The sequence below is a fragment of the Rhinolophus sinicus genome, linkage group LG09 (genome assembly GCF_036562045.2).
Source record: "Rhinolophus sinicus isolate RSC01 linkage group LG09, ASM3656204v1, whole genome shotgun sequence".
Lineage (NCBI taxonomy): Eukaryota > Metazoa > Chordata > Mammalia > Chiroptera > Rhinolophidae > Rhinolophus > Rhinolophus sinicus.
In genome coordinates this window covers 111,487,029-111,510,748 of record NC_133758.1, presented here as the reverse complement: position 1 = coordinate 111,510,748, position 23,720 = coordinate 111,487,029, and the positions used below count along the sequence as shown (strand labels likewise).

Below are 23,720 nucleotides of genomic sequence, written 5' to 3'. Positions count from 1 at the left end.
CATAGTTCTACCTTGTCTGGGAGATGCTCGTTGAGCTTCAGCTGTGGGGACCCTGTGGAAGCCAGTCTCCCATTAATTTACTTTCGGTTCGCATGAAGATGAGGTTCTGCTCCCATTTACTTCAAGTCTCTCACTGCTGTTGTGGTTGTGAGGAAAGCTGCAGATAATGTTTGAGCACTGGAGTGGTTTCAGAGCCTGTGAAATGTACAGCTCACGTCAACATGACAGCTGTAGAGATTAGAGTCCACTTTGTGTGTGTACAGATTCGGAAGACCGGAGCCCAGAAAAGCAGCCAGCTTTCTCACATTAATCAATGTCTTTCAGCCTACCATCCGACTGGCTTCCTGTAAGGAATAACACCTGTGGGCAGACACCGTCTGTTCCATTTTAAGTGGGTACCCGATTATTTGGAATACGATTTTAGGGATTAGTGAAAAAAGGTGTCTACTGTATGTGTATACTAAAGAGTGATAGAAAAGGGTGACTTGTTCAGCAAATTATATCCTCACCATACTCAGTTTTTATAGAAAAGACATACCTGACATACATTATAGTGATGGCTGATGGTGTACAATCAACTGAAAATGGCAAGACAGTTTGACCTCTGAATTTTCTTACAAAGAATAAGACTTTTCCAGGACAACCTAAGAAAGGAAAAGAGGGCAATCACAGGATTGTGGGTAACATTAGCATAACCAACTTTCTCTGATTCTGAGGCTCTGTTAAATTACTAGAAGTCAAATTTAGCGACTCCAGCCGTCTCATGTCTCCAAGTGGAGTCGTCAGTGCTTCTGTGCTGTTTGGTGAATCTCTCTTCTTACTTACCTGGCTATGTTTCTCTCTAGTCCCTGCTCTGTGTCTCTGTACTTGGTTTATCCAAATAAGGTCACTTCTGTTAGTTCTTGGAAATATCCTCCCTTATTTTCCTTCTATAATCCCCAAAGTTCCTGTACAATCCCTCACAATTCTTTTTGACTCCTCACCAATTTTTTGTCATTCTCAACTTGCCTCCTCTCAATAACAGACATGTATTCCCAGCCAGTCAAAACCCTTTCGAAATTTAAGCCCTTCTATATAATCAGGCAGTATCTTCCCCCCTACTCTCTGTAGTGCCATGTACTCAATCCAGCAGAGAGGAGGCAGGTCAGTGAGGAGAACTAGAAACAAATGCATACAATTAAGAATAGCAGCTGGACATCTCATTTCATTTTCATATTTTTTAGTTTAAAAGCATTGATGAACTATTATATTAATAACTTACTGCAGTATAAATAGCAGAGCAAGAAATATACAGAACATTTTCTGATAACTTAGCAACTAGAACTATATAAATGGCTGTCAAGCTGAGCAAGTAAATGATAATGCTGTTTTCAGAGGTGACCAGTTGCAGTTGATTTTGTAAAATCCCGAACCTCATGCATTTTTACTGAAGACAATTTGTGAAGACTATTCAGTCTACTGTTGGGGCATAAAGTTGACATTTTCAAGAGAGCAAATTGTGTGTAGTTATTGGAGCCTGAGACCTGTCCCATAAAATACTAGCGCTATATTTTAAAAATTAATAAGTTCAACAGGGTTAGAACAGAAGGGAGCCAGGATGCTTCATACTGTACTTACATTCAAACCTCTGTATCATCTGTGTTCTCCAGGAGATTGAGCATTTTAGAGAAATTAGGATAACTTCAGTGATCATGTGGAATTTTACCTCTCCTTGCACATACACCTAATTCAATTTTACTAGGAATTTTGAATCCAGCAGCAAGGCTGAGCTATTAATAATGCATGTCAGTTCAGTCACTACAGAGCTTATGAACCCGCAGATACGTATAATGGAATAAAGAAAATGGAATGGGTACAAATTCTCAGGCCGTAAAAACCAGGTATGCAAAAATACGTAACTCTATTTTTCCATTACTGAATTTAAGTGTCTTAGTGCTAGAAAAATCTATTCTTTTCAAATTGGGGTAAACTTGAGAAGTTCCTGAAGCAGTTCATGGCAAATTAAGTCTGTTTATCATTCTCCCTACCACCGGAGTAGCTCTGGGGAGTTCACAGTGTGATAGTATCAGGAGTGGACGTCTGAACCCCAGTCAGTATCTCTCCATGCTGGTACCTATTGGGAGGTATATTGGCCTGACTGGGTCTCAGTTGTTAAGGTCCTATCACCATATACCCCTGTGCTGGCAACCACTGAAAATGCCCCCACTCCCATCTGACTCTTTATTATCCATTGCCTGACCCTGACAAGTGTCATACCGTAACTGTAGTCATTAGACCGAAATGCTGGGCATTGGTACATCAGCATATACCTCACATTCTTATCTGATTACGAGTTACATTGGAAACATTCTGGCCATGTTGTTTGTTTGGGAGTGGAAACCTCTGCTGGGAACGTGAATTGAACAGCTTCTCTCCACTGTAAGCCCCAGTTAGGTACAATTAGGCAGACTTCAAAAGCTTAATTCACCATAAATAAAATATTCATTTTTATATTTATCAGGGTAAAAATTCTGTCTCCTTTTCTCCCAGATATTTGCCAGGTTAGAAATGAATTATTGGTGGGAAAAGTCGGTGGGGGTTAAATACTGGCTCCAGGTGAAAGGGTCAAAACTGCCTCGCACGCTCCTCATTTCTACCAAGACGCGCCCTGCCCTACGCTTGGCATCTCACATCCCACAGTATCACCAGCATCGTGGCACACTGGTGAGTAAGCTGTGCGGGAGGCAGGAGACCCTTGTGCCATTTTTCCCGTAGCGTTCTCCAGGTGACTGCAGATACGGCCAGCATCTTCAGTGGGCATCAGTGTACCTGTCACCACGTTAGCACTTACACACTGTATGCATTTTGCATTTCAGCAGGTCTGCCCTTTCTGGGTCATACTGATGGATATGTACATGGCTAGATACAGAAAATATCAATAGCTTGCACTTTAAGTCCGTTACGGTTTGTATATTCTTGAAGCCTACCACAAATACCTGGCACTATTTCCCAACCTGGTTGAGGTTAAAAGTAAAAAGCCAGTTAGTTTAACTGCAGTGTTATGGTTAGGAGGCTGGATTGGTGGTTTTAATTCCTTTGCAGATGGGTTGATTTTGTTTTATTCCGTGGCCATACATGGTACTCTATTGCAAAGGCATACTCAGTGAGATTGTGTGGGTAGAGGAGCAACACCTATCTTGACTACAGAAAACGTGGTGGACACCCCTGAGGTCCTGTCCTACTTTGACTGGGAAACGAGTACTAGTATTTCTGTCGGAAGGTCTGCACTTTGGGAGTCTACATTAAAAGAATAGTCTTAATACATTTCTATTAAGTATTCATATCCAGTTCTACATATATATACAACTTTAAGCATATTCAATATGTAAAAACAAAACTTATAAAATAAATAAATCTGGGAATGTGTTTTCAGCCCAGAAGTTTCTTTAGAGGTCAGAGCAGTTTATTTAAATGCCATGATTCTCTAGCGCATGGAAGAGTCGCATATACATGTGTATTTATGTATTACATATGTGCTGTTTTCTATTCTGTTCTTCTGTATATATCCATTTCCATACATCTTCTGGACAGTGAAATATAACTGTAATTATGTTCACTAAGGAGATAGCAATGTTCAATGTATTGAAATGCTAGAATTAATAAACATTGGTAGAAATTAGCTGATTGTTATGATTGTACTAAATATCTTAGATTTTTCATAATTAAGTGAAGACAGTTATTTTTCAGAATCAAAATTCTCAAGTACAAAAGTATTTCAGCTCTTTTCGATGACAGAAGTTAGAGTCATGGAACACTTTTAATTGATTTTACATAACCAAGGTTGATTTACTAATAAGACCAGTTACCACCATTTGCCTATTAAATTTCTTCTAATCATAGTTAATGCCAGTGAAACAACTGTTCATTTTAACCAAGAAAATTTTTATCCATAAAAAGGAGTTTAATTTTTTAAAGTTCGTACTTCTGTTGTTTCATCAGTACTCTTAACATACATTGACTTCCGTAAGGACTTGTAGAGGATAAATCTGAAACCTAAGGTGGTTGTTCCTGCTGCTACATCGCTAGAAACCTGACTGGGGTCTCTCAGGTTCTCTGAGAGATGCTGTTTCTGCTGCTTGGAAGAAACAGCAGAATGGAGGCTGCTCATGTAGGGTACACTTTGAGAGAGGCATCAAAATGGATGAACCATGTCTCCCCTGGCCCATCCCCACCCCCCAAAGTTGTCCTGCCCGAGAGCACTGACCCCCATTCTCTCAGGTTCTGTGCACTCTTGTTAGGGTTATCTATACACATTGCCACCGTCTGTCCCTGTCTGGTGGTGACCCTTCCCCAAGACCCGATCCCTAGCTAAGAAAATACGGCATTTCTGTAGAAGACACCTTTGACGCATTACCCTGGGTTCTTGCCACCACATCTGTAATTCCCTTTGCTAGTTCTGGGGCCCTTGGATTGGAGCATCTTCTGAGGGCAAAAGTGGTGGTTAGGGATCAAATATATATACATATCATTTTCTGAAAGTGTATCTGATGTTGTAAGCGTTGTACTGGTGAGGATTTCAAGAATGAACCCAAAGAACTGCAGTCTGTGCTATCTCCTTTGTTTAAGCTTAAAAAATTCACAGGCTACAAAGACAAATCTGCAAGGGTCAAAAACGTACCTGAAATACTGACCTAATTAAAAAGTTTGAAAGTACTAATTCATAAAACTGCATTGAATTTAAAAAATGAATTCTTAAAAATGGGCTGTATGCACAAAGTTCACCCTGCTGATAGTGACACAAAGAATATAGAATCCAACACTGAACATGACTTGATTACCCATCTAATTTAAAACTAACCTGTGACTTTCCAGTATGAATACAATTATATGTAACGGTAATGTTTCTTTAGTGAATTGTGTAATAAAACTTGGCCAAACCTTTAAGATGCTTTTTTTGCACTGTAATGCAACAGACTCTGAAAAGCCTTTTATTGGAGCGTTTCTGCAGTAAGCGTTCCATCTGTGGAAGTCTGAAGCAAGGATTGGAACAGTTTGCCTGGGCCCGTTACTTGATCCCCTTTATGGACTTATTTCAGGAAGGGATGGCTCTCGTTGGCTGAGTCCCTACTGTGCTGTAGACCCTCTGCCAGGGCTTCCTTACACCCTTGCTCAGTAGTCCTGCGATAATGGAAGTGGAAGTGGATAATGGATCTTCAAGACTTCTGGATGTTCCCAAACTCACATGTCCCCCGGCACTAACATTTGGGCAACTAGCTGTGGGACGGTGGCTCATCCTCATCTGAGCTTCTCAGCACCAGGGCACTTGGTTCATTCAAGAATGTGGGCCTGTTTTCTATTTCGTTCAAGAGGAACAAGAAATTAGGACTTTGATGTGAAGTCTCCTTCTGCTTGGCCAGCTCAAGATGAAGGGAAGGGGAGGGGAGGGAAAAGCAGGGGGAGGGGGGAAAGGGGAGGGGAGAAGAACCAAACAAATCAGAGCAACACTCAGCAGCTCACTTGTAGCAGAGACGGGACAGTGCCAGCGGACTCCATGTCCACTGCACCCAAGCCCATGTCATTTGCAGGGCACAAGGGGCCAAGCGGAAGCACTTAGGCCATGGAGAATGGGCATGAATAACAGTGGCAGGGGAAGAGCTACATATCCTCACAGACCTTTTCTAGCACTAACCTGTGAAAGGCATGTCAAACCCAGGCAACTTTTTCCAACATTAAAACAAACAATGAGAGCTGTATGTGACATGACTTTTTATAACTGCTGTCTGGACTTTTCATTCTAAACCTTATTTTGATGACTAAGACAGCAATATTTCTGTTCTTTTTTTATGTTGATGTAAAGGTATGTGCATGATTTAATACATGACCACCCTTTAGGCCAGTAAAAACTTAGCCTATCCAATATAAGGTATCCCTAGAATATTACTTCTTACTTTTACCTCATTAATGAAGAGTTAAAATTTAGACCTTGCTATAATACATGCAGTATAATTACTGTCCAATAATCTGTGGTGTTTTTGAGGGCTCAGTGTTTATGTTAGGCTGTGGCTAACGTGACTTCTAATCCTAAAATGAATTCTGTGACAATCTGGGCCACTCCTGAGCCACATAAATATAAAAATCTATACAATCCACAGAATTTTATTATGAATAAGAGAAGAACGAGGGTGCTTGGACACAGGATAAGGTAGACCTTTGACGTCAGGATGGGTGTGGGGGTTGGGAACAGGGAGGGCAGGACACTTGCTGATGTTCCCATCCCCACAAAACACAAGGGGGCCTCACTTGACTGTTCTAAAGTACCTACGGCTCCAGACAGGATCCAAATCACGACCTTTGGGGAACATTACAAGAGCATGAAATCAGTTAGCAAGATGACAGTCAGACATGACTTTGTTTGGCCTGTCATGGGGTAAAGACAGCAATATTTCTATTCAGTTAGAAAGTGAAATTCAAGAAGAAGAATATTCAGTATCATAAAAATGTTCCTATGACTAAGTTAGACTCTGATCCCTTCCCCACGACCATGCTTGTTAGAGACAAATTCTGCCAGATCACACTGACCTATGCAGTTACTAGACAATGCAAGGCCTCTCGTCCAAGCCTCTGGAGAGAGCTTGTCTAATTAAATTATCGATTTATGAAAACAATGATTAAAATCCAGGCTCCAGAAATAAATATTGCAAAATAATGCTTATTATGCAGCCACTAAAATTATAAATTTAAATGTGAATTTTAGTGTTTATTGGGCAGGAATACATTGTATCTCTAAAGTCAGGCACAATCCTTCACTTGTTATTCTCCACATTTCCTAGGAGATAGGCAAGTAGCCAAGAAAATTCAGACAAAGGGAAGTTCAATGACTTTCACAATGTAAATCTATGATAGTTCTCATCCTGCTACTTATTTCAAAGTCATGCAATCAACAGCCTAATGATTAAAATATAGATATAGATTTTGAGCAGTAATGGGATTAATGTTAATAATAGCTTTTTTTATTTTGAATCATTTGATTAGATTCGATTTTAATATTGCATTAAAATTTATAGATATACTTAAGTAGTAATTCATAAGACTTTAATTATATAGATAGCTCACTTTGCATATTCTATTTTGCTTCATGATCTTAAACTGTAGATTATTTTAAAATATAAAATAGTTTTCAAGTATTTCAAAAGCTTAAAGGTTGTTGGCAGAAAATATTGTTTTATGCTGATAAGGGTTGCTTTTCATATTATTTCATTAACACTAATATTGCATTGATATTGGGTGGGGCAGCTGGGTAATTAGTTCAGGCCTCTCCCCTACCTGGGAGCATTTCTTCTCAGGTGATGTCATGTGACCTAGACAGTTGTCATCTGCTAACGGGCTTCTCAGGAATCTGAACCTAAACGCCAGGCTTGTGTTTTATCACACATGGAACTCCCTCCCACCTGACTTTTTGTTTTATATCCTTGCTGCTTCTGCCTAGTACAACCACGTGACATTGTCTCTCTGTAATTACAGATGTGAGGTCATGGGATACATAATATTTTCTAAACTGCATTTTTCATCTTTACATTCTATTGATATTTCCACACCATTAAAAATTATTTTATAACCTATCTTTTAATGACTGGACAATATTTGATTATGTGGACGGACTATAATTTATTTAACCAATCTATTCTTGGTGAAATTTTTCTCTTTTTAAAAAATAGACGACATCCACGTAGGTGAAATCTTGCATACATCCATAGTCATCTTATTAGGTTAAATATTTAAAAGTGTAATTGTTATGATAAGAGAATATAACACCTTGATATAGTTACAAAAAGGCATATTACATGATGACACACATTATATTTATTGTAGCCATGTCCCTAAACCTTCAACAATAAGCTGTATTATCATTATTTCTTTGTCAATATAATAAGAAAATGGCCCGCCATTGTTTTAATATGTAATTCTTTGGTGATCGCTAAGGTTGAATACCATTTGATATGTTTCTGTTTATCTAAACAGAGAGACATGGGAGGGAAACTTTTTAAAGGTCTGTAAGTAGCCCTGCACGGAGGATGTACATGAATGACATTCAATTGATAGAAACATAATGTTTAGTCAATTAAGTGAAGGGACACTTCAATCAAACATTCTGATCAAATTTCCTTTTAAAAATAAAGGACATTAATAATTAATTTAGTAAAAAATTTTGAGACTAATTTCTACAAGTAGACGCAAATGGTTTAGATGATTTCATTTTTCTCTGCAAGATATAATGTGAAATATTAATCTTACTGAGACTTCATATTTCCTTTGATGAAGTATTGTATTTTGAATATATTTTATCTTTTTCAGTTTTTGTGCATTTACCTTTTTTAAAAGTAATTCAGTTCAAGTGTGACTTGAAATATTTTTATCTCTCCCTGATATTCAGATACATATTAAATGATCATTTCTGTGATGTATGAGATGTTCCTTGAAATCGGTCTGTTAAATCAAAAGGCTTTAAATGTTATTGGCAGGAAATTGGACATATTAAGATTGAATTACCCATTGCTGTGTAACAAATTACCCCAACTCTAGCAGCTTAAAACAAACATTTATCTCACACGTTTTCTAAGGACCCAACAGCCAGGGGCAGCTTAAATGGGGGGTCTGGCCTGGGGTGTCATGCCCTGGATGTGAGGCTGTTGGCCAGAGCTGCTCTGTCTGAAGACTGGACGGGGTTCTAGGGCGTGTTTCCTAGTTTCTCCCTGAAGGAGTCTCTCAGGGGGGCTGCTGGGAACAGACATGGCTTTCCCCAGAGTAAGAGATCCCAGGGATAGAGTGAGAGGGAAAGAGGGAGGAAGCAAGTAGAGAGGGAGAGGGGCGTCTCCTTTTAGAGTAAACAGTATCACTCTAAGTAAACATTTACCATGTGTTATTAATCAGAGCTCGAAGTCGGTGATGTCTGCGTTCAGTCTGTCACAGCCTATCAGTGTCTCTTAACTGTCAATAGCCTTGTTTTAGCACTCTGAATGATATAATCTGTAAATGGCTAAACCTGAATATAGTTTAAAGAATTCCCTAATTCTTTATTTGTTCAAAAATACCCCTGGCCCTCAGTGTTTTCTTGAGGGTTTAAATCAAACTCCTCTGTTAATTTGAAATGAAATAAGTTGAAGCGTGCTTTCATTTTAAAGAAATGCCTAATCGTTTTTTATGTATGAATCTGCTTTCCTACAAGAACTTAGCTTCACTAATAAGAGTCTATATCCCTCTGCATTTGGTTTTGTAAAGTTTCAGCATGACTTCTTGTCCTCCAGAGATTTAAAACAAGAGTTACTTCAATAGTAACTCCATCTCACTAGGGACCTAAGTAGGATAAATGTCATGATTCATGGTTCTGTAATGCCTTTAATACAGCCTATTGGGTTGTAGAACTTCTTTTTATTTTCTTAAAACAACCGAGACGTAACTGATTGTAGAACCTTATCTTATTCCAGGTCCCCTAAAAATCCTGAACAGAAGATCATTAAGAGAGTGATTGCTCTTGAAGGAGATATTGTAAAGTAAGTACTTACATTGTTGGTTTTGCATTAAAGTTATAAATACCTTGATTTTTGCTGAGTTTTAAATCACATCACATGGGAAGTACATTTCACAGAGGACTAAAGCTTTGGAGACATCACCAATGAGACGGTACCTCTTTAGTTGAGTATCACCAACCATTTCAGGATGTGAGGCATACATACTCATAAACTTACTGGTCATTGTCTCTTTTAACTGGGAGGCACAGGAGAAATAGTAATTAAACTGAAGTTGACCATATTTTCTAAAACGGCCATTAAACCATTGCTTTGCAGATATTAAAATTAACATGATTGTTTCAGATTATGATGTCAAGGTTCATTTTAGAAAAATTCAAAAACATTTTATTATTTTAGAGGCAAATACAGAAGCTTGGGGGGAGCTTTTATTATAATAGAGATGGGGAAGATGGGAATAGATGTGAAATAGAAGCTTCCGAACCAGTGGCAAAATAGTAGCTTTAGCAAATAACATTGTAGCAATCAAGTGTTTTGACAATGTGTAGTAATGTCTTATTTATTGTACTTGTTGATAAACCTAGAACAGTGTCTGAGATTCAACAAATAAGTATTGACGTGGAATGATAAGTCTCATTTTGGTTCCTACTTTGAATAAGTCGCAGCCAGGTCCATATAATGAGGGAGTCCGACTGCTCTAAAAACTATGTTCAAAAGTATTCTGATCCTCTTTTCCAAAAGAGCTTGATCATAAATTATCTGTATTAGTGACAGTACAGATTAAAGAGTCTCGTTAAAATGAACCTCAGTGGGTTTTAGAGCAGAATCAAGGCCAGCTGTTCTCCAAGGGTAGGCCGACGCTCGCTGGGAGTGCCCAGGACCCTTTTTTGGGGCAGGGGCGGAGGGTGTCGGTGAGGTCAAAACTACTTTTCTAATAATACTAAGATATAATTTACCCTTTTCACTCTCATTTCTCCTTAGTATAGTGGGGTTTTCCAGAGGCTGCATGATGTGTGAGATTGTAGCAGACTGACTACAGGAACGGAGATGGAAATTTGGCTGTTTTTTTATTCAGCCAGACACTAAAAGACGGGCAAAAATGTGAACATTCCACTCTTCTCATTTTTTCTTTTGCTTTGGAAAATAACTACTTTTTATTAAATGTAGTTCTTCTTGTTAACATATAGGCTTATTGTTAGTTTAGATTGAATCACTAAAGATTTTTTTAGTTCTCCATTTTAATCATGTAATATGGTAAATATTGACAGATAGTATCCACCTAAGCAAAAGTCCTCTGAAATCTCTGTTTTTGAGAGTGTAAAGGAGTCTTCTGACCAAATAACTTGCGAACTTGCTGATGTAGGAGTGAGTGGCCGACATTTTTATGTCACGATTACCTGTTCATGGTCAGCCGATATGAGATCTGTGGTGTACTTGGTGAATGTGTACTTGGTCTTTGTTTCTTTTAAAAGTTTGCTGAGGCATACACTTTGTATAGCATGCGGTTCACCCGTTTTAACGAAAGAGTTAGGATAAGTTTATACAGTTGTGCAACGCTCTCCACAATCTAGGTTTGGAGCACTTCTGTTACCTTCATGCGTTCCCTCCTCCCACTTACAGTTAACTCTGCCTCCTACCAATTCCAGCTGCTGGTGTCACACAACCACGGCCCGCTTCTGTCTCCATAAGCAGCCTTTTCCAGAAATTCTGTTTAGACGGTATTATCCCATATGTCATCTTTTGTACCTGGTTCCTTTCACTTAGCATAATGTGTTTTTGGTTCCTCCATCGTGTGTATGGACTGTAGTTTGTTCCTTTTTATTTCTGTTTATATTCCATTGTATGGACCTGCCACATTTTGTGTACCCATCACACGTCGATGGACTTTAGGGTTATTTCCAGTTTGGGGATATTATGAGTAATGATAGGGACAGTAATGTAAATGCTGTGGGACATTTGTGTCTTTGGTGGAAATATGTTTTTATTCCTATTATGAGTCTACCTGGGGACGCTGCGTGTATGGTTAAGTGTGTGTTAAATTTTTACAGAAACTATCAAACAATTTTCAAAAGTCACTATACCATTTCATATTCCCAGTAATGTGCAAGGGTTCCAGTTTCTTTACCTCCTTGCCAATATTTGGCATTATGAATATTTTTTATTGTAGCCATACAAAATAAATGGGTGTAAAGCAGAACCAGACTGTGGTTTTGATTTGCATTTCCCTGAGGGCTAACGATGCTGAGCACGTCTCTATATGCCTGCTTGCCATTTGTAGATCCTCTTGAGTGAAGTGTCTGATGCCTTTGTTTAATTTGCATTAGATTGTTTATATTTTGAGTTATAAGTTGTCCTTTGACTTTCGTTCTTTAAATAGAGTGAGGATTTGGGGAAAGATGAATGTGTGTATATAATAATGTGATTTTATAGTCAGGCATGGGTGCATTGGTATGAAAGAACTCAGTTTGCATTTTCTGGAGGATGCGCATTGTAAATTGGCAGAACTCGGTGGCTTTGTTTTTCTGTTTTGTTTTGTTCTATTTTTGTTTGTTTGTTTTTATTTTTAATTTTGAGAGTCTATCTAGCCTTGTGATTTCAGTGGGAAACTCAAGAGCCGTGCATTTGGAAAGCTATTTCATACCTATCCATGAATATGCCAAAAATGCTGTTACTATTTGGAAAACAGTTTGTGTGGGTGTGATTCAAATCCCATTCAAGGAGTGAGTCAGCAAACCTTGAAAATGTTATGCTAAATGAAAGAAGTCAGTCACAAAATACCACGTATTGAATGATTCTTTTTGTATGAAATGTTCACACTAGGTAAGTTCATGGACACAGACAGTAGCTGAAAGGTTCCCAGAAGCATGGAGGAGGGGAGTGAGTGGGAGGCACTGCTAATGGGTACGTGGGTTTTATCTTAGGGGATATGAAAAGCTTCCAAAATATGCTGTGTTGATAGTTGCACAACTCTGTGAATATGGTAAAACACTGCATTGTGTATTTTAAATGGGTAAATACATGTTACATGAATTACATCTCAGTAAAGCTATATATATATATATATATATATATATATATATATATATATATATAAAGCAGACAGACGCAGTCAACAAAGCAGGCAAACATAGCATCTATGTAAAATATTCTCACAGGATCAGGAATGCCAAGGGCTCCACTTTCCTTTATAATCCAGAGAGACTACAGCTTTGATTCAGATGCACCATTATAGGTCACTAGCTGTGCAGCCAATGATGTGAGATGGCCAAACCTGGCCAGACATCAAACACTCTGCCCTCAGAAGTCCTCCAGGAGCCCTCTCTGAGAAGAAGGTTGTGCTGTGGCTTTCCTCGGTAAATGTAAATACTGTGTAAATTCACAGAGGAGAGGCTGAGCGGGGACCAGATGCAGGGTTGGGGGATGAGAGAAAGGGAGATAGGCATGGAGTGGGTTCACACCTTCTTTCCTCACTGCTGCAACCCGTATGTGAGAGTCTAGCTTCTTTTCCAGTCTTGCAAATGGCCACTTTGGACGTATGTCCCTTTACTACATCTCCATCATAGACCAACAGATAACGTAAGGAATGGAAGTGTCAGGGCCAAGCCTTTCCTACTGTGGAGCCTCTAAATCTATTTGATAATTGATTAGAAAAAAGTAGTTTGTATTTGGTGTTTTAAAAGAAAATTTAAAATTCATTCCTCTGACTCCCTACCGATGCTAGGCTGCCTGAGCTTTAAATTAATGATTGAAAGTATTTCTCTAATAATTTTCTAATAGTGTTGAAAAATACTAGGGTATATTTAGGTAATAAAATATTGTTTACATGCTTACCTCTTTTTCCTGTGATCTAGTTTTAAAAATGCCAGTACATATGAAAAACAAATTTGAAAACATGCTGTGTGTCTGCCACTAGAAGTCATTAGTCCATCAGTGCGCAGCTCGTACCAGGCGAGACGCTGTGGTCTGCCACGTGGACTTGCAGCGCCTCTTACCTCGGGTTACCTACTAGGTAAGCTAAGCGCAAATGGAGGTAACTCGATTTTCTCTTTTGGAAAAACATTACTATTTCATACAGTGATCAAAGGGGAAAGAACCTGACTTATAAGAGCTTGTCATATTTCCTGTGAGTTTTGTAGTATTTTTATTTTGAATTACACATAATGAGAGGGGAGAGAGGGAACCATAATCTTTTCCGAGGCTAAGACCTATAAAGACTTAATCCATTCCTTAATTTAATGTTTTGTTGGTTAAACTGCTTCCAATTGAAAAACAAAGCAGATATGAAATAAAACATAGCTTAAAGAGCACCCATTTTGAAGACAGCTGGAAAGGAGGGTGGTCGGGCCGAGGGTCAGCCCTGCTCACTCACGGACAGGGTGACAGGACAGCAGGACTTTGGTTTCCGCTCACGCGTGGCCTCCATCTGCTGACGCGTTGCTTTCGCCTGTATTGTCTGTGTTTCAGTTGGGTTTTGCCCCATTGCCAACTGCTGATTTCCTTGGGTGTGCATCATGTTTAGACCACCTGAGAGTGTGCCCCTTTGAGCTGGAGACCTCGGGTCTCTCCACCTGACAGACCACTGGTCAACCAATTGATGAGCTGCCATAGGTGTAGGTGCCCTGCCCTGGTCCAGTCAGGTGTGGCTCCAAAGGCCATTCGCCTGTACAGACCGTGGAGTTACAAGGCGCCTTTGGGAGGGGCACCTCGTTGGTCAGGCGCCCACCTGAGGCCTCCCAGAGGGTGGCCTGTGATCAGAAGCCGCTTTGCTCAGCACTGCCCTTCGCAACCTCCCGTTCAATAAAACTGTAATCTGCTCTGCTTGGTAGTTGCTTCGACTTTACTCGCTGGGTCAAGTCGAACTTACCCAGAAAAGTTTAAACTTTTCTCTTTTTCAGTTTTTTCCCCCCTCTTATTACAGAAATAACACAACCTTGAACAATTCAGTGGTGTAGTGGACATCCTTGCACACATACCTCTGCACTTGTGTACTTATTCTTGTAGACTAGACATCGAAGAGTGGAAATATGGAGTCAACATTTGTTGTTATTTTAGTTCTAATACATACAGCCAAATTTTCCTCCCAACAGTTCTGTGTATGTGCACCATTACCAGTACTTCATAAAATACCCTTTTCAGGGAAATTGATTTAAGGCTTATGTGCCATGGGGGAAGTTGTGGACTTCAGATTCAGAAGTCAGAACATTTCAACCCAAATTTTGAAATTAGTTTTACGTGATCAGGATATATTTCATTTAATCAGTTCTCTGAGAGCGTGGGCCTTGGGACCATTCATTTTATGAGTGTTAGCCTAGACACTGGAGACTTAAGTGAACAGAAGAGACAAGGTCCCTGCCCTCATTCTGGTTGTTGAAAGCCGCTAATAAACAGGCAAATACATAGCACATAATCCATAAGCTAGAAGTGCTATGAAGACAAAGTAGGGCTGGATGTAGAGCGGTGGTGGGCGTCTGGGAATGCCAGCTGAGGGAGGTTGTCCACTGGGACCCTCTCTGATGAGATCATATCTGAGCAGATTCCTAAAGTAAGGCAGGAAGTAGAGAGCCATTCCGGTATCTGAGGGAAGGGGTAGCGAATGCAAAGCTGATATGGATATGTCTGAAGTGAGGTTAAGAAATGACAAGAAGCTAGCATGGTTGGACCTCACTGAAGGAGAGCAGTTGAGGTAGGAGATTGGGTCTCATGTTTGCAGAGCCTTGTGGGCCATAGGAAGGACCATGGATTGTATTTCAGTGAGCTGGCAAGCCAGTGGAGGGTTCTGACCCATGGAGTGGTGGGCATTGGTCGCCATTGTTAAGGGACCATTCTGTTTGCTGTGATGAGAATAGACCAGAGGGAGTCAGTCTGACCCAGGTAGCTGGTCCAAGTTTTTTTCTCTAAGAAAATCATAGTTAGCTTCTTCTAGATAAGTATCCTTGTTTATGATGTGAATGATGACTACTTGGATTTGTTATCTTCAGAGCGACTCCTAAGAGTAGTCACATTATTTGTAATCTCAGTCATTATCGACAAGGTGGCAAGTAAACTTGAAGTATTGTTCAGAGCATTCAGCCAAATATTCCTAAGACTGTAAAAGAGGAGGCTTTTGGAGGTCTGTGCTTTCTATCTTTATGTCAACGCTGATTCAAATCACAAGGCAATTGCCTCACTCTCTGGATAGTTTAGCTAGGAACATAGTCATGTTCATAATGGTGACCCACATGGGTGTGTTTATAACACGAATAGCAAAAAGCAAATGAAAGTGATATTTAGACGGACCCATTCGTTCCACCAAAATATTTTTCATAGTTATTTTTTTTCTTATTAATTTATTATGACTCAGAAGCACTGTTTTAGAAAAGGATAAAAAGAATACAAAGTTCTAAATTGCAACTAGTCAATACAAACTAACCATAGTTGACATTTCTACGACAGCCAACATTTTTTTCTGGGGACACTTGTTTCTGTGTTTCACAGATTATTTTTTGTCAGCTTGGTCAGAAATGAAGACTAACCTCATTTCTCCTCTTTCTGGGTGAAATACACTCTACAGACCTTTGGAATCTGGGGTTTCTTGTAGTTAGTAACCTCAGTGAAGAGAGTGAATAACTTTTTAATCCCCAGTGAAGAGGGTAACCATATAATTTATCACCTAAACTAGGGCACTTTTGAGAATGAAAGAGGATGGTATTCATTATTACACTGGAATCATCAACAGAAACTGGATTGCCAAGACCAAGTACAACACATGGTCACTCTCCCAGTGAAATGTAATCACCTTTGTAATTCTCTTAATTTGATTTTGCTTGGATTCCTGCCCTCCTTTGTCAGGAGAATTCCCAGAGGTGGTCAGAGAAAGCGGGATCACTTCCCGGCCCTGGAGGAATGAGTTGGGCAGGATCCGTGGTATGGAGAAGTGTATGTGTCCTGCTCACGGCACAGGCATCTCCTGCCAGAAAGGACCGTGTAAGACTTTCTCTAACAAGTGCTGATCCTGAAGACTAGTCCAGGGAGACAACCACGAGACTTCTCTCACTGTAAAATTTAAATGATAATTCTTCTTCAGGTCTAGAGAGTATATTGTAAGACGTCAAAACACCCTAACTTATTAAAAATAACTTTCTGGTATCACCAAAAAAAAATCTATTAAATTACTGGGAATTAGACATTTGAAAGCTTGTTGATTTGCAATGTGCTGTTGAAGGGAGGGAAATCAATATTAGCTTCTCACGGATGTTTGAATCATATTATGTTCCAGCAAATGATGAAGTTTTATAGGAAGAAAAACAGAACTCAGTTGAGTTTTGCCCAGTATAACTAAAAACGATGCTTGTATAATAACTGTGTTATGGTTTATGCAGTAGCTTTGAATAATAGTAATTGATGTCTCTCTATGGCTTTCTTTGACGCTCCACATTTTGGTATATTGGGAACTAGGAATGCATGATACTGTCCTAAAAGGAAGGACAGGATGAAAAGGAAACTTGAAAAGAAACTGGTGTCCAGGACCCTGAAAAAGATTGGTGACTGGAATGTTTTAGAGCATGGAAGCAGATGGGAGCTGGGTGGGTAGCTGATTTTGAGGATGACAGGCTATTTATAGACTGGGCCTTAGCTGGTGGGAACTTGAGAAGATATTCAGGAATCTCTGAGGCCCATTCACTAGGTTTAATTTGAACCTTGAATTTTTCCAAATTAAATTGGCATAGCACGTCCTTGTTTAGTAGGTAAAGTCAGACCAATGCTTTTATTTAGTAAATAAGGGCTTGAACCGTGAAATTAAGCGTCCCAGGGCCTGTCCAATGGCTTGTTACCACTAATTAAGAAGCATTTGTGAAAAAAAATCAGTTTCCCTTTGGTGTCAACCAGAGAAATTATTTAATATAGTCTGGACATTCTTACCTTGTTCTTGCTAACAAATGATCATTCTTTTTTACTAAAGACTTATAGATTGTTAGGTAACCCGTGCCTTTTTGGAAATATTTCTTTCGTTTGTGTAGTTGTAGGTGATTATTTATCACAGTACTGCTGTGCCAGTGTATAAAAATTGAATTGCTAATAAAAACGGTATGCCTTAGCAACACGTATTTCTTTCTAACCATCAGAGAGATAGTCACCTTAAATTTATATGAAGAAATGTCATCTTGATTTTTTTTTTAACTTTATTTTTTTTTATTTAAGTGTGTTTTTCCAGGACCCATCAGCTCCAAGTCAAGTAGTTGTTTCAATCTAGTTGTGGAGGGCGCAGCTCACAGTGGCCCATGTGGGGATCGAACTGGTAACCTTGTTGTTAGGAGCACCGCGCTCTAACAAACTGAGCTAACTGACCGCCCCATCATCTTGATTTTTTTAAAGTCCAAAGTATTTCTGTAACAAACTTATCAGTGTAAGAAGCTTTCCAGAGGCACTAGAACAAACATAGTGTGTATACTTCAATCTAGGAGAGTGCTTGCTGGAAGTCACAGACCATTTAGACTGAATTGCTTTTTCCAATAATGATGACACCTGTTCTTGTGGTACTCTCCCCACCCCCATCAGGGGTTTCTCTGGTTTTGTTTTTCACCTTAGTCCTTCTGTCTGTCGAATAGGATTAGATAGATATGTGTGGAGGAGTCAAACAGTACTAGAGCATTTGAAGTAAAAAGGAAGGTCTCCTGTTCTCTTACGCCTCATCACACTCCCAGATGTGTATCTGCTGTGTGTCTTCTAATTTATGTCTCACAGTAGGCGATTGATAGGATGGAAAAATATTTATCTAATGACAGTTCTTTCCTTGCATATTCCATGAAGAAAAAATCTATACTTGAGATACATATGTATAAGGATTTGTGTTTCCCAATGTGTATGCCATACTGGCATAGCTGCACTAGTCTACACTTATACCTGTGCTAGGTAGGTACTGGGAAGCCTGGCAATTCCAGAATTGCTTCTTTAGTACCTAAATAATAAGTAAGAGTCCTAGGACTAACACACACAAAGATACCACGGGCATATCCTTGGGTAGCAATGATGTGTGTGACCTAGACTAAACATTTACAGGAAATTAAAGGCCAGAACATGCAAATGCATATTAAATAATGACCTCATTGTTTATATTGTTCATATTAAACTCACCGTATCTGAGAGGAAGTATTAGGAAGCCCATGGACTGAAGTCACTGGGTGCTTCAGGTAGGAAACCCATTGGCTTCGCTTCATTAGGGAAACAAATCTCAGCAACAGGGAGATAGCAGAATGCTTTGACCTGGCTCCATCGCCGTCCACATCTGCGCTTCTCGCTAAAAGATGGCCGGCCATTTGTAGCTTTGATGCCTTTGACTAAGCTCCTTTTTCTCTCTTCTTGTCTGGCTTGGGGCTTCACTCGTCAGTTCTGCCATGACTCTCAGTACAGATGATTACGTTGGGAGCCCTTTTAGAGCATGAGATTTCCTAGCTGGAAGCATGTCACCCCTGGAGCTGGCTAGTGTATTTGTGTATTAGCTTTCTCTGCTGTTGCCTTAAGTACATTTCTTAGAATAACTTTCTGGAGTGGTGAACTCCAAGTTAAAATACAGAGAAATGCTAACTTTTGTGCACTCCTTTGAACTAACTATTGATTTTTTGGTAATTTTTTTCTGCTCACAGTAATGTAAGTCTGTCAAATATTTTGAAAAGACATATAAGTATAATTATCTCAGTAGGAAGCTAAGAAGATTGTCTTAAAATACCTTTTTTACTAAGCATAAAAAGCATGCCAGAAAGACTCAAGAATATTTCAGCCTGAATAATTACTTAATAATTAAGGAACAGATAGCACTTCTATTTTTGTGCAATTTAAGTTGACCTTGTTTAAACTTCAAATTGGCCACTGTTTCTTTTTTAAAATGTTTATGGAGGGAGAATTTCATGCAGAGAGTAGATATGTTTAAAGTGTTGAATTAATTAGTTGTGGATGCTCTTAACTTTTTGTAGTTTTTTATCTTATTTTTTTTGTATAAAGTTTTTTTAGGTATCTAAGGAAAATGAGGTAGCCAGATATAGTAGGAGAACTGCCCTTGGAGTTAGATGACCGGGAATTTGGTCTCAGCTCTGACCTTTCCAAGCTGTGCAAACTTGAACACTCTGAGGTTTGTTTTTAGTTTGCTTTTTCAATCTCTCTATCCTCAGGGTTATCTTGAAGACTAAATATATGTAATGTGTGTGTGTGTGTGTGTGTGTGTGTGTGTGTGTGTGTATATATATATATATATATATATATATATATATATATGCCAATCCTTTGTAAACTTGAACATACTATCAAAGCTTAATGTATCATTAACTGATTTTCTATGTGAAATAATGGCTAATAAATGGGTAGCACAGAGTTTAGCAGAATGACCTGCTCACTTTAGATCATCAGGTTTTTTCGGTTATTGTTGAAATAATTGGGTTGTACTGGTAGGTTAAGAAATAGGTCCATATTTTGTGAACCCTAAAGTTGGAAGAAGAACACTTTACACCTTTCCAGACAAGATCTCAAGTGCGGGCTGCGGCGTCTTTGGGACCTTGACCTGTTTACACCCGCACACAGTTACCTGCTCTCGGCTCTTTCTGCTGTGTGTTCCTTCCTATCCCTGTAGCGGGATCAGTGCACGTTTTCTGTGAAAGCCCGATGAATAGCATTGGCTTTGTGGGTCATACCGTCTCTGTCCAAAGTACTTAACTCTGACATGGTTGCATGAAAGCAACTGTAAAATAAAGCCTCTGGTAAAACTTTATTTTAAAAATAAGTGTTGGACTAGATTTGGCTCATGGGCCAGAGTTTGCCAGGCCTTGGTCTGTATTATCCACTTCCATTCCCTTAACTTGGAAATCAGCAGAAAATGTAAAACTTACTTCTTGTCCTAGGACAGTCATTTAAACAGAAAAGAAGAATCAACCTGAAAGCCGGGGGTTCTTTGGTTATGTATTGGTTGCAGCAGAGGGCCCTAAAAGAGAAAACACAGAGCTGTTATTCTAAGTGAGATCTTTGCTGAGTAGCTAGAAGCCACATGTGTCCATCTGGAGAGGGAAGGTATTTGTCTTGAGTGGGGTAGGGAAGAGCTATTGTAGGATAAGAACCCAGCAGAACAACCTCGCTGGGCAACAGCCGCCGTGCTCATAAAAGAGCAGAATATATTTCATTGCCCAGATAATTTCTTCTTAATACAAAAAGAATAGCCCTGCAGTTGGGAAGATTCTGTATCTGAGTACTACCCCATGCTATTTATAGCTCCTCTTATAAGCCCGGCATTAGAACCCCAATTGGCTATTGGGTATTATTTTTAGCTCAATCTGTCTGTGCTGTACCAGAGCGATGGTACCGAGAAGAAGTAGGCAAGTACCTAGGGGATCCATTTTTCAAAAGTAATTTAGTTCCTCAGTTCATTCACTATGTTACGGAAAATATTCAAATGTCATCTAACATTATAACAGATACCTATGTATATAATAGCGTCATAGACACAAGCAGTAATTATTCCCACACTGAAAATGTTGATTTTGAAACTGAAGTCTGTGTTTGCACTTTTGCAAAATTAGAAAAGGTTTGTTGACAACTACATTAATTTGTAAATTGTTCATTAAAAAGAAGTGTCTTTCTTGTTTTCTTCTGCAAAGTGCTCCTGCATGAGACTCTAAATAGTTCACGCTAGCAGAACTAATAAGGTTTTGAAATCGGCTGTCCTAGTAGTTGGTTGATTCAAATGAGAATTTAAGTGAAAATATTTTTTTTTCATTATTAGGGGCTGGCAGTTGTTGATTTTTTTTTTTTTTTTCAAAAAAGTAAATTGTGTGATGAAAGTTGTATATTTGGGGTCGGATGATTTGCAAGCCATTAACTTCAGGCTTTTGCGACGGGACACCTGGGAATGAAGGCGATGTTCTACTTTGCTTATTACACAAATAAATTCTACTCTCTGAGCGTTGTGAGACGCCTGACTTTAATGTGCAGCCTGGAGCCGGCGGCGACAAATGCTGCAGCCCCACTGCTGTACATCTAGGTGTGTTGAGACTTCCAAGGGACGTTTCTGGAGGCTGGATTTCCATTTGACTTACATCAAAAAGTAAATGACTATTTAATCTCTTACTGTAACAAGAAGAGGAGCAAGTCATACACACTGGAATGGAGTTCAGAAGGATAGCAAGCCAAACCGAAAGATTTTCTATTTGCCATGAAAGTACAATAAACAGTACGTTTTACAGAACCATTGAATGTGATAATAGAAGAGGAAACAAATTAATGGATTAGAATTTAGTGTATGTATGGGAAAGTAAGGTGACTTTTAATGGATTCCTGGGGTTGTTTTGGGGGGATTACGTAAATCATACCTGATTGTAAATCTAATACGACTACCTTAAAATCCAGAAAATGCTTACTGCAGGATGGAAATTGAAATGACTCCTGACTTATAATGTTTCTGAGCTCTAGTAATCTCACATAACTTTCAAAAAATAATGCTTTTTCTTTTTAATTAAAACTTGCATCATACTTAGCAATAAAGTGGAGGAAATCAAGGAAAATGTAATGAAACCTGTAGGAAAGTTTCACTTTCCACATTTCCAGCACTGTCGGAAAATTTCACTGTGTATTGAGTCGGTGATGAATCTTAGCACCATTTTAGTTTTTGCGAAAATGAAAGGTGAAAGAACTGTTTCTTATTGTTTTTCATTCATATTATTTTTATTGCTACTATGAATAATGTTTTATGCATTTATTAACCTTTTATTTCCTTTTCTAAGAATCTGTCTTTTCCAGAATTGCCCTTTTTTGAAATGGTATTAAATGTTTTCTTCTCGGTTTGAATATATTATGTATGTCAACTCCTTGTCATATTTAGAACAAATAGATTTCCAATTTGTGATCTGCCTTTTAGTTTAATTCATTCTCATAGATTATTTAAGGAAATAAGGTTCTTTTTTTTTAGTCATTTAATCTTATTTTTGATGGTTAAAGGTCCATGAAGTAGAACTTCAAAAATTTAATTCTTTGACAACTTTTAAACCTTTATCTATTGAGTTAATGGTGTTAGTGTATTAATGCTAATCTATGAGTTTTACAAATACAAAGAAATGAGAGTTCACTATATGTGTACAGTCTGTAACACGGTTTCCTCAATATTTTAGTTATAAAAATCTGGACATTTTTTACTATGGAAGCCACATGTATGTTTATGTGCTGTAGGCAACGTGGAGGGTAGCCTTGCTCCAGGACGATGTTTGCAAAGTGTGGTCTCTGGGCCACGTCAGCATCACTCGGGAGCTTCCTTGCAATGCAGGTTCCTGATGCCCATTCCAGAACCTCTGGGGCTGGGCCCAGCAATCTGTTTTAATAAGCCCTCCGGGTGATTCTATGCATGCTGAAATTTGAGGAAATCTTATAGTATTATAGTATCGTTCTCACAAGTAAATGAACTGAGCCTCGTGGTTTAACCCGTTTCCACTTTGGTCCAGCCAGGTATAAAATGATGCCACCTTCCCCCCAAGGCAGATTGTCACATCACACATGCCAAAGTCTTGCTCAGGTGGCTGCCACTGCCTCACTCCTGAGCTTACCCTCCCAGGCTTGGGATTTGCTTTGGGAATTTTGGTGGGAAAACATGCACAGTGGTGTCATGTCCCGCTGCGCTGGGCCATTCCCTATGGCTGTTGCTTTACCGTTGGCCTTGCAGGGCTCCCAAGAGGAGGAAGTGCACGAGGCAAACAGGGGAGGACTGTCCCTCACGTGCAGGGAGGACTGTCCCTCACAGTGCCCAGGAGGATGTGTCACCAGCTCTCCATTATTGTCGCCTGCATCACTGCCTGTGTCCTAAGAGAGGTCCCTTTTTGCTCTTACCAAGCCTCTCCACCCTTCCACAAGAACAGTGTGTTAATCTCGTCGTGCCCCTTCCCCTCGGGAGCAAAGATGTGCAGCCCCAGTGATCTGGCCCCTGGTGTCTCACATTGTTTCCATTATATTCCAGCCTCACCCACAGTTTGCACTTTCTTGGCAGTTGTGCAACTTTTCACATACTGTTACTCTTGCAGGAAGCACCTTCCTTTTGTCTCATTCCCTTTGTCTTATTTGTGCTCAGCCAACTCCTACCTGGCAATTCCATTTCTAGGATTTCAGCTGGTAGACAGACTTGCACATGAGGGCCCAGGAGCAGTAGGAGTTACTTGCAGCATGTTTATGACAGCAAGAGACTGGAACCTTGTAAATGTATCAGTGCAGTTGAGGGCA

General features: G+C 39.3%; 1 protein-coding gene across 3 annotated transcripts in view; it reads left to right on the top strand.

Moving 5' to 3' along the window:
* Positions 1–23,720, top strand: part of IMMP2L (inner mitochondrial membrane peptidase subunit 2) — a 538,968-nt gene that overhangs the window by 468,037 nt on the left and 47,211 nt on the right. For 2 of the 3 annotated variants that reach the window (XM_074341010.1, XM_074341011.1), the window contains exon 5: positions 9,462–9,527. The exons of the other annotated variant lie outside the window; for it this stretch is intronic. In XM_074341010.1, the coding sequence (XP_074197111.1) occupies positions 9,462–9,527 (66 nt within the window). The remainder of the gene's footprint in view (positions 1–9,461; positions 9,528–23,720) is intronic. 3 annotated transcript variants of the gene reach the window in all.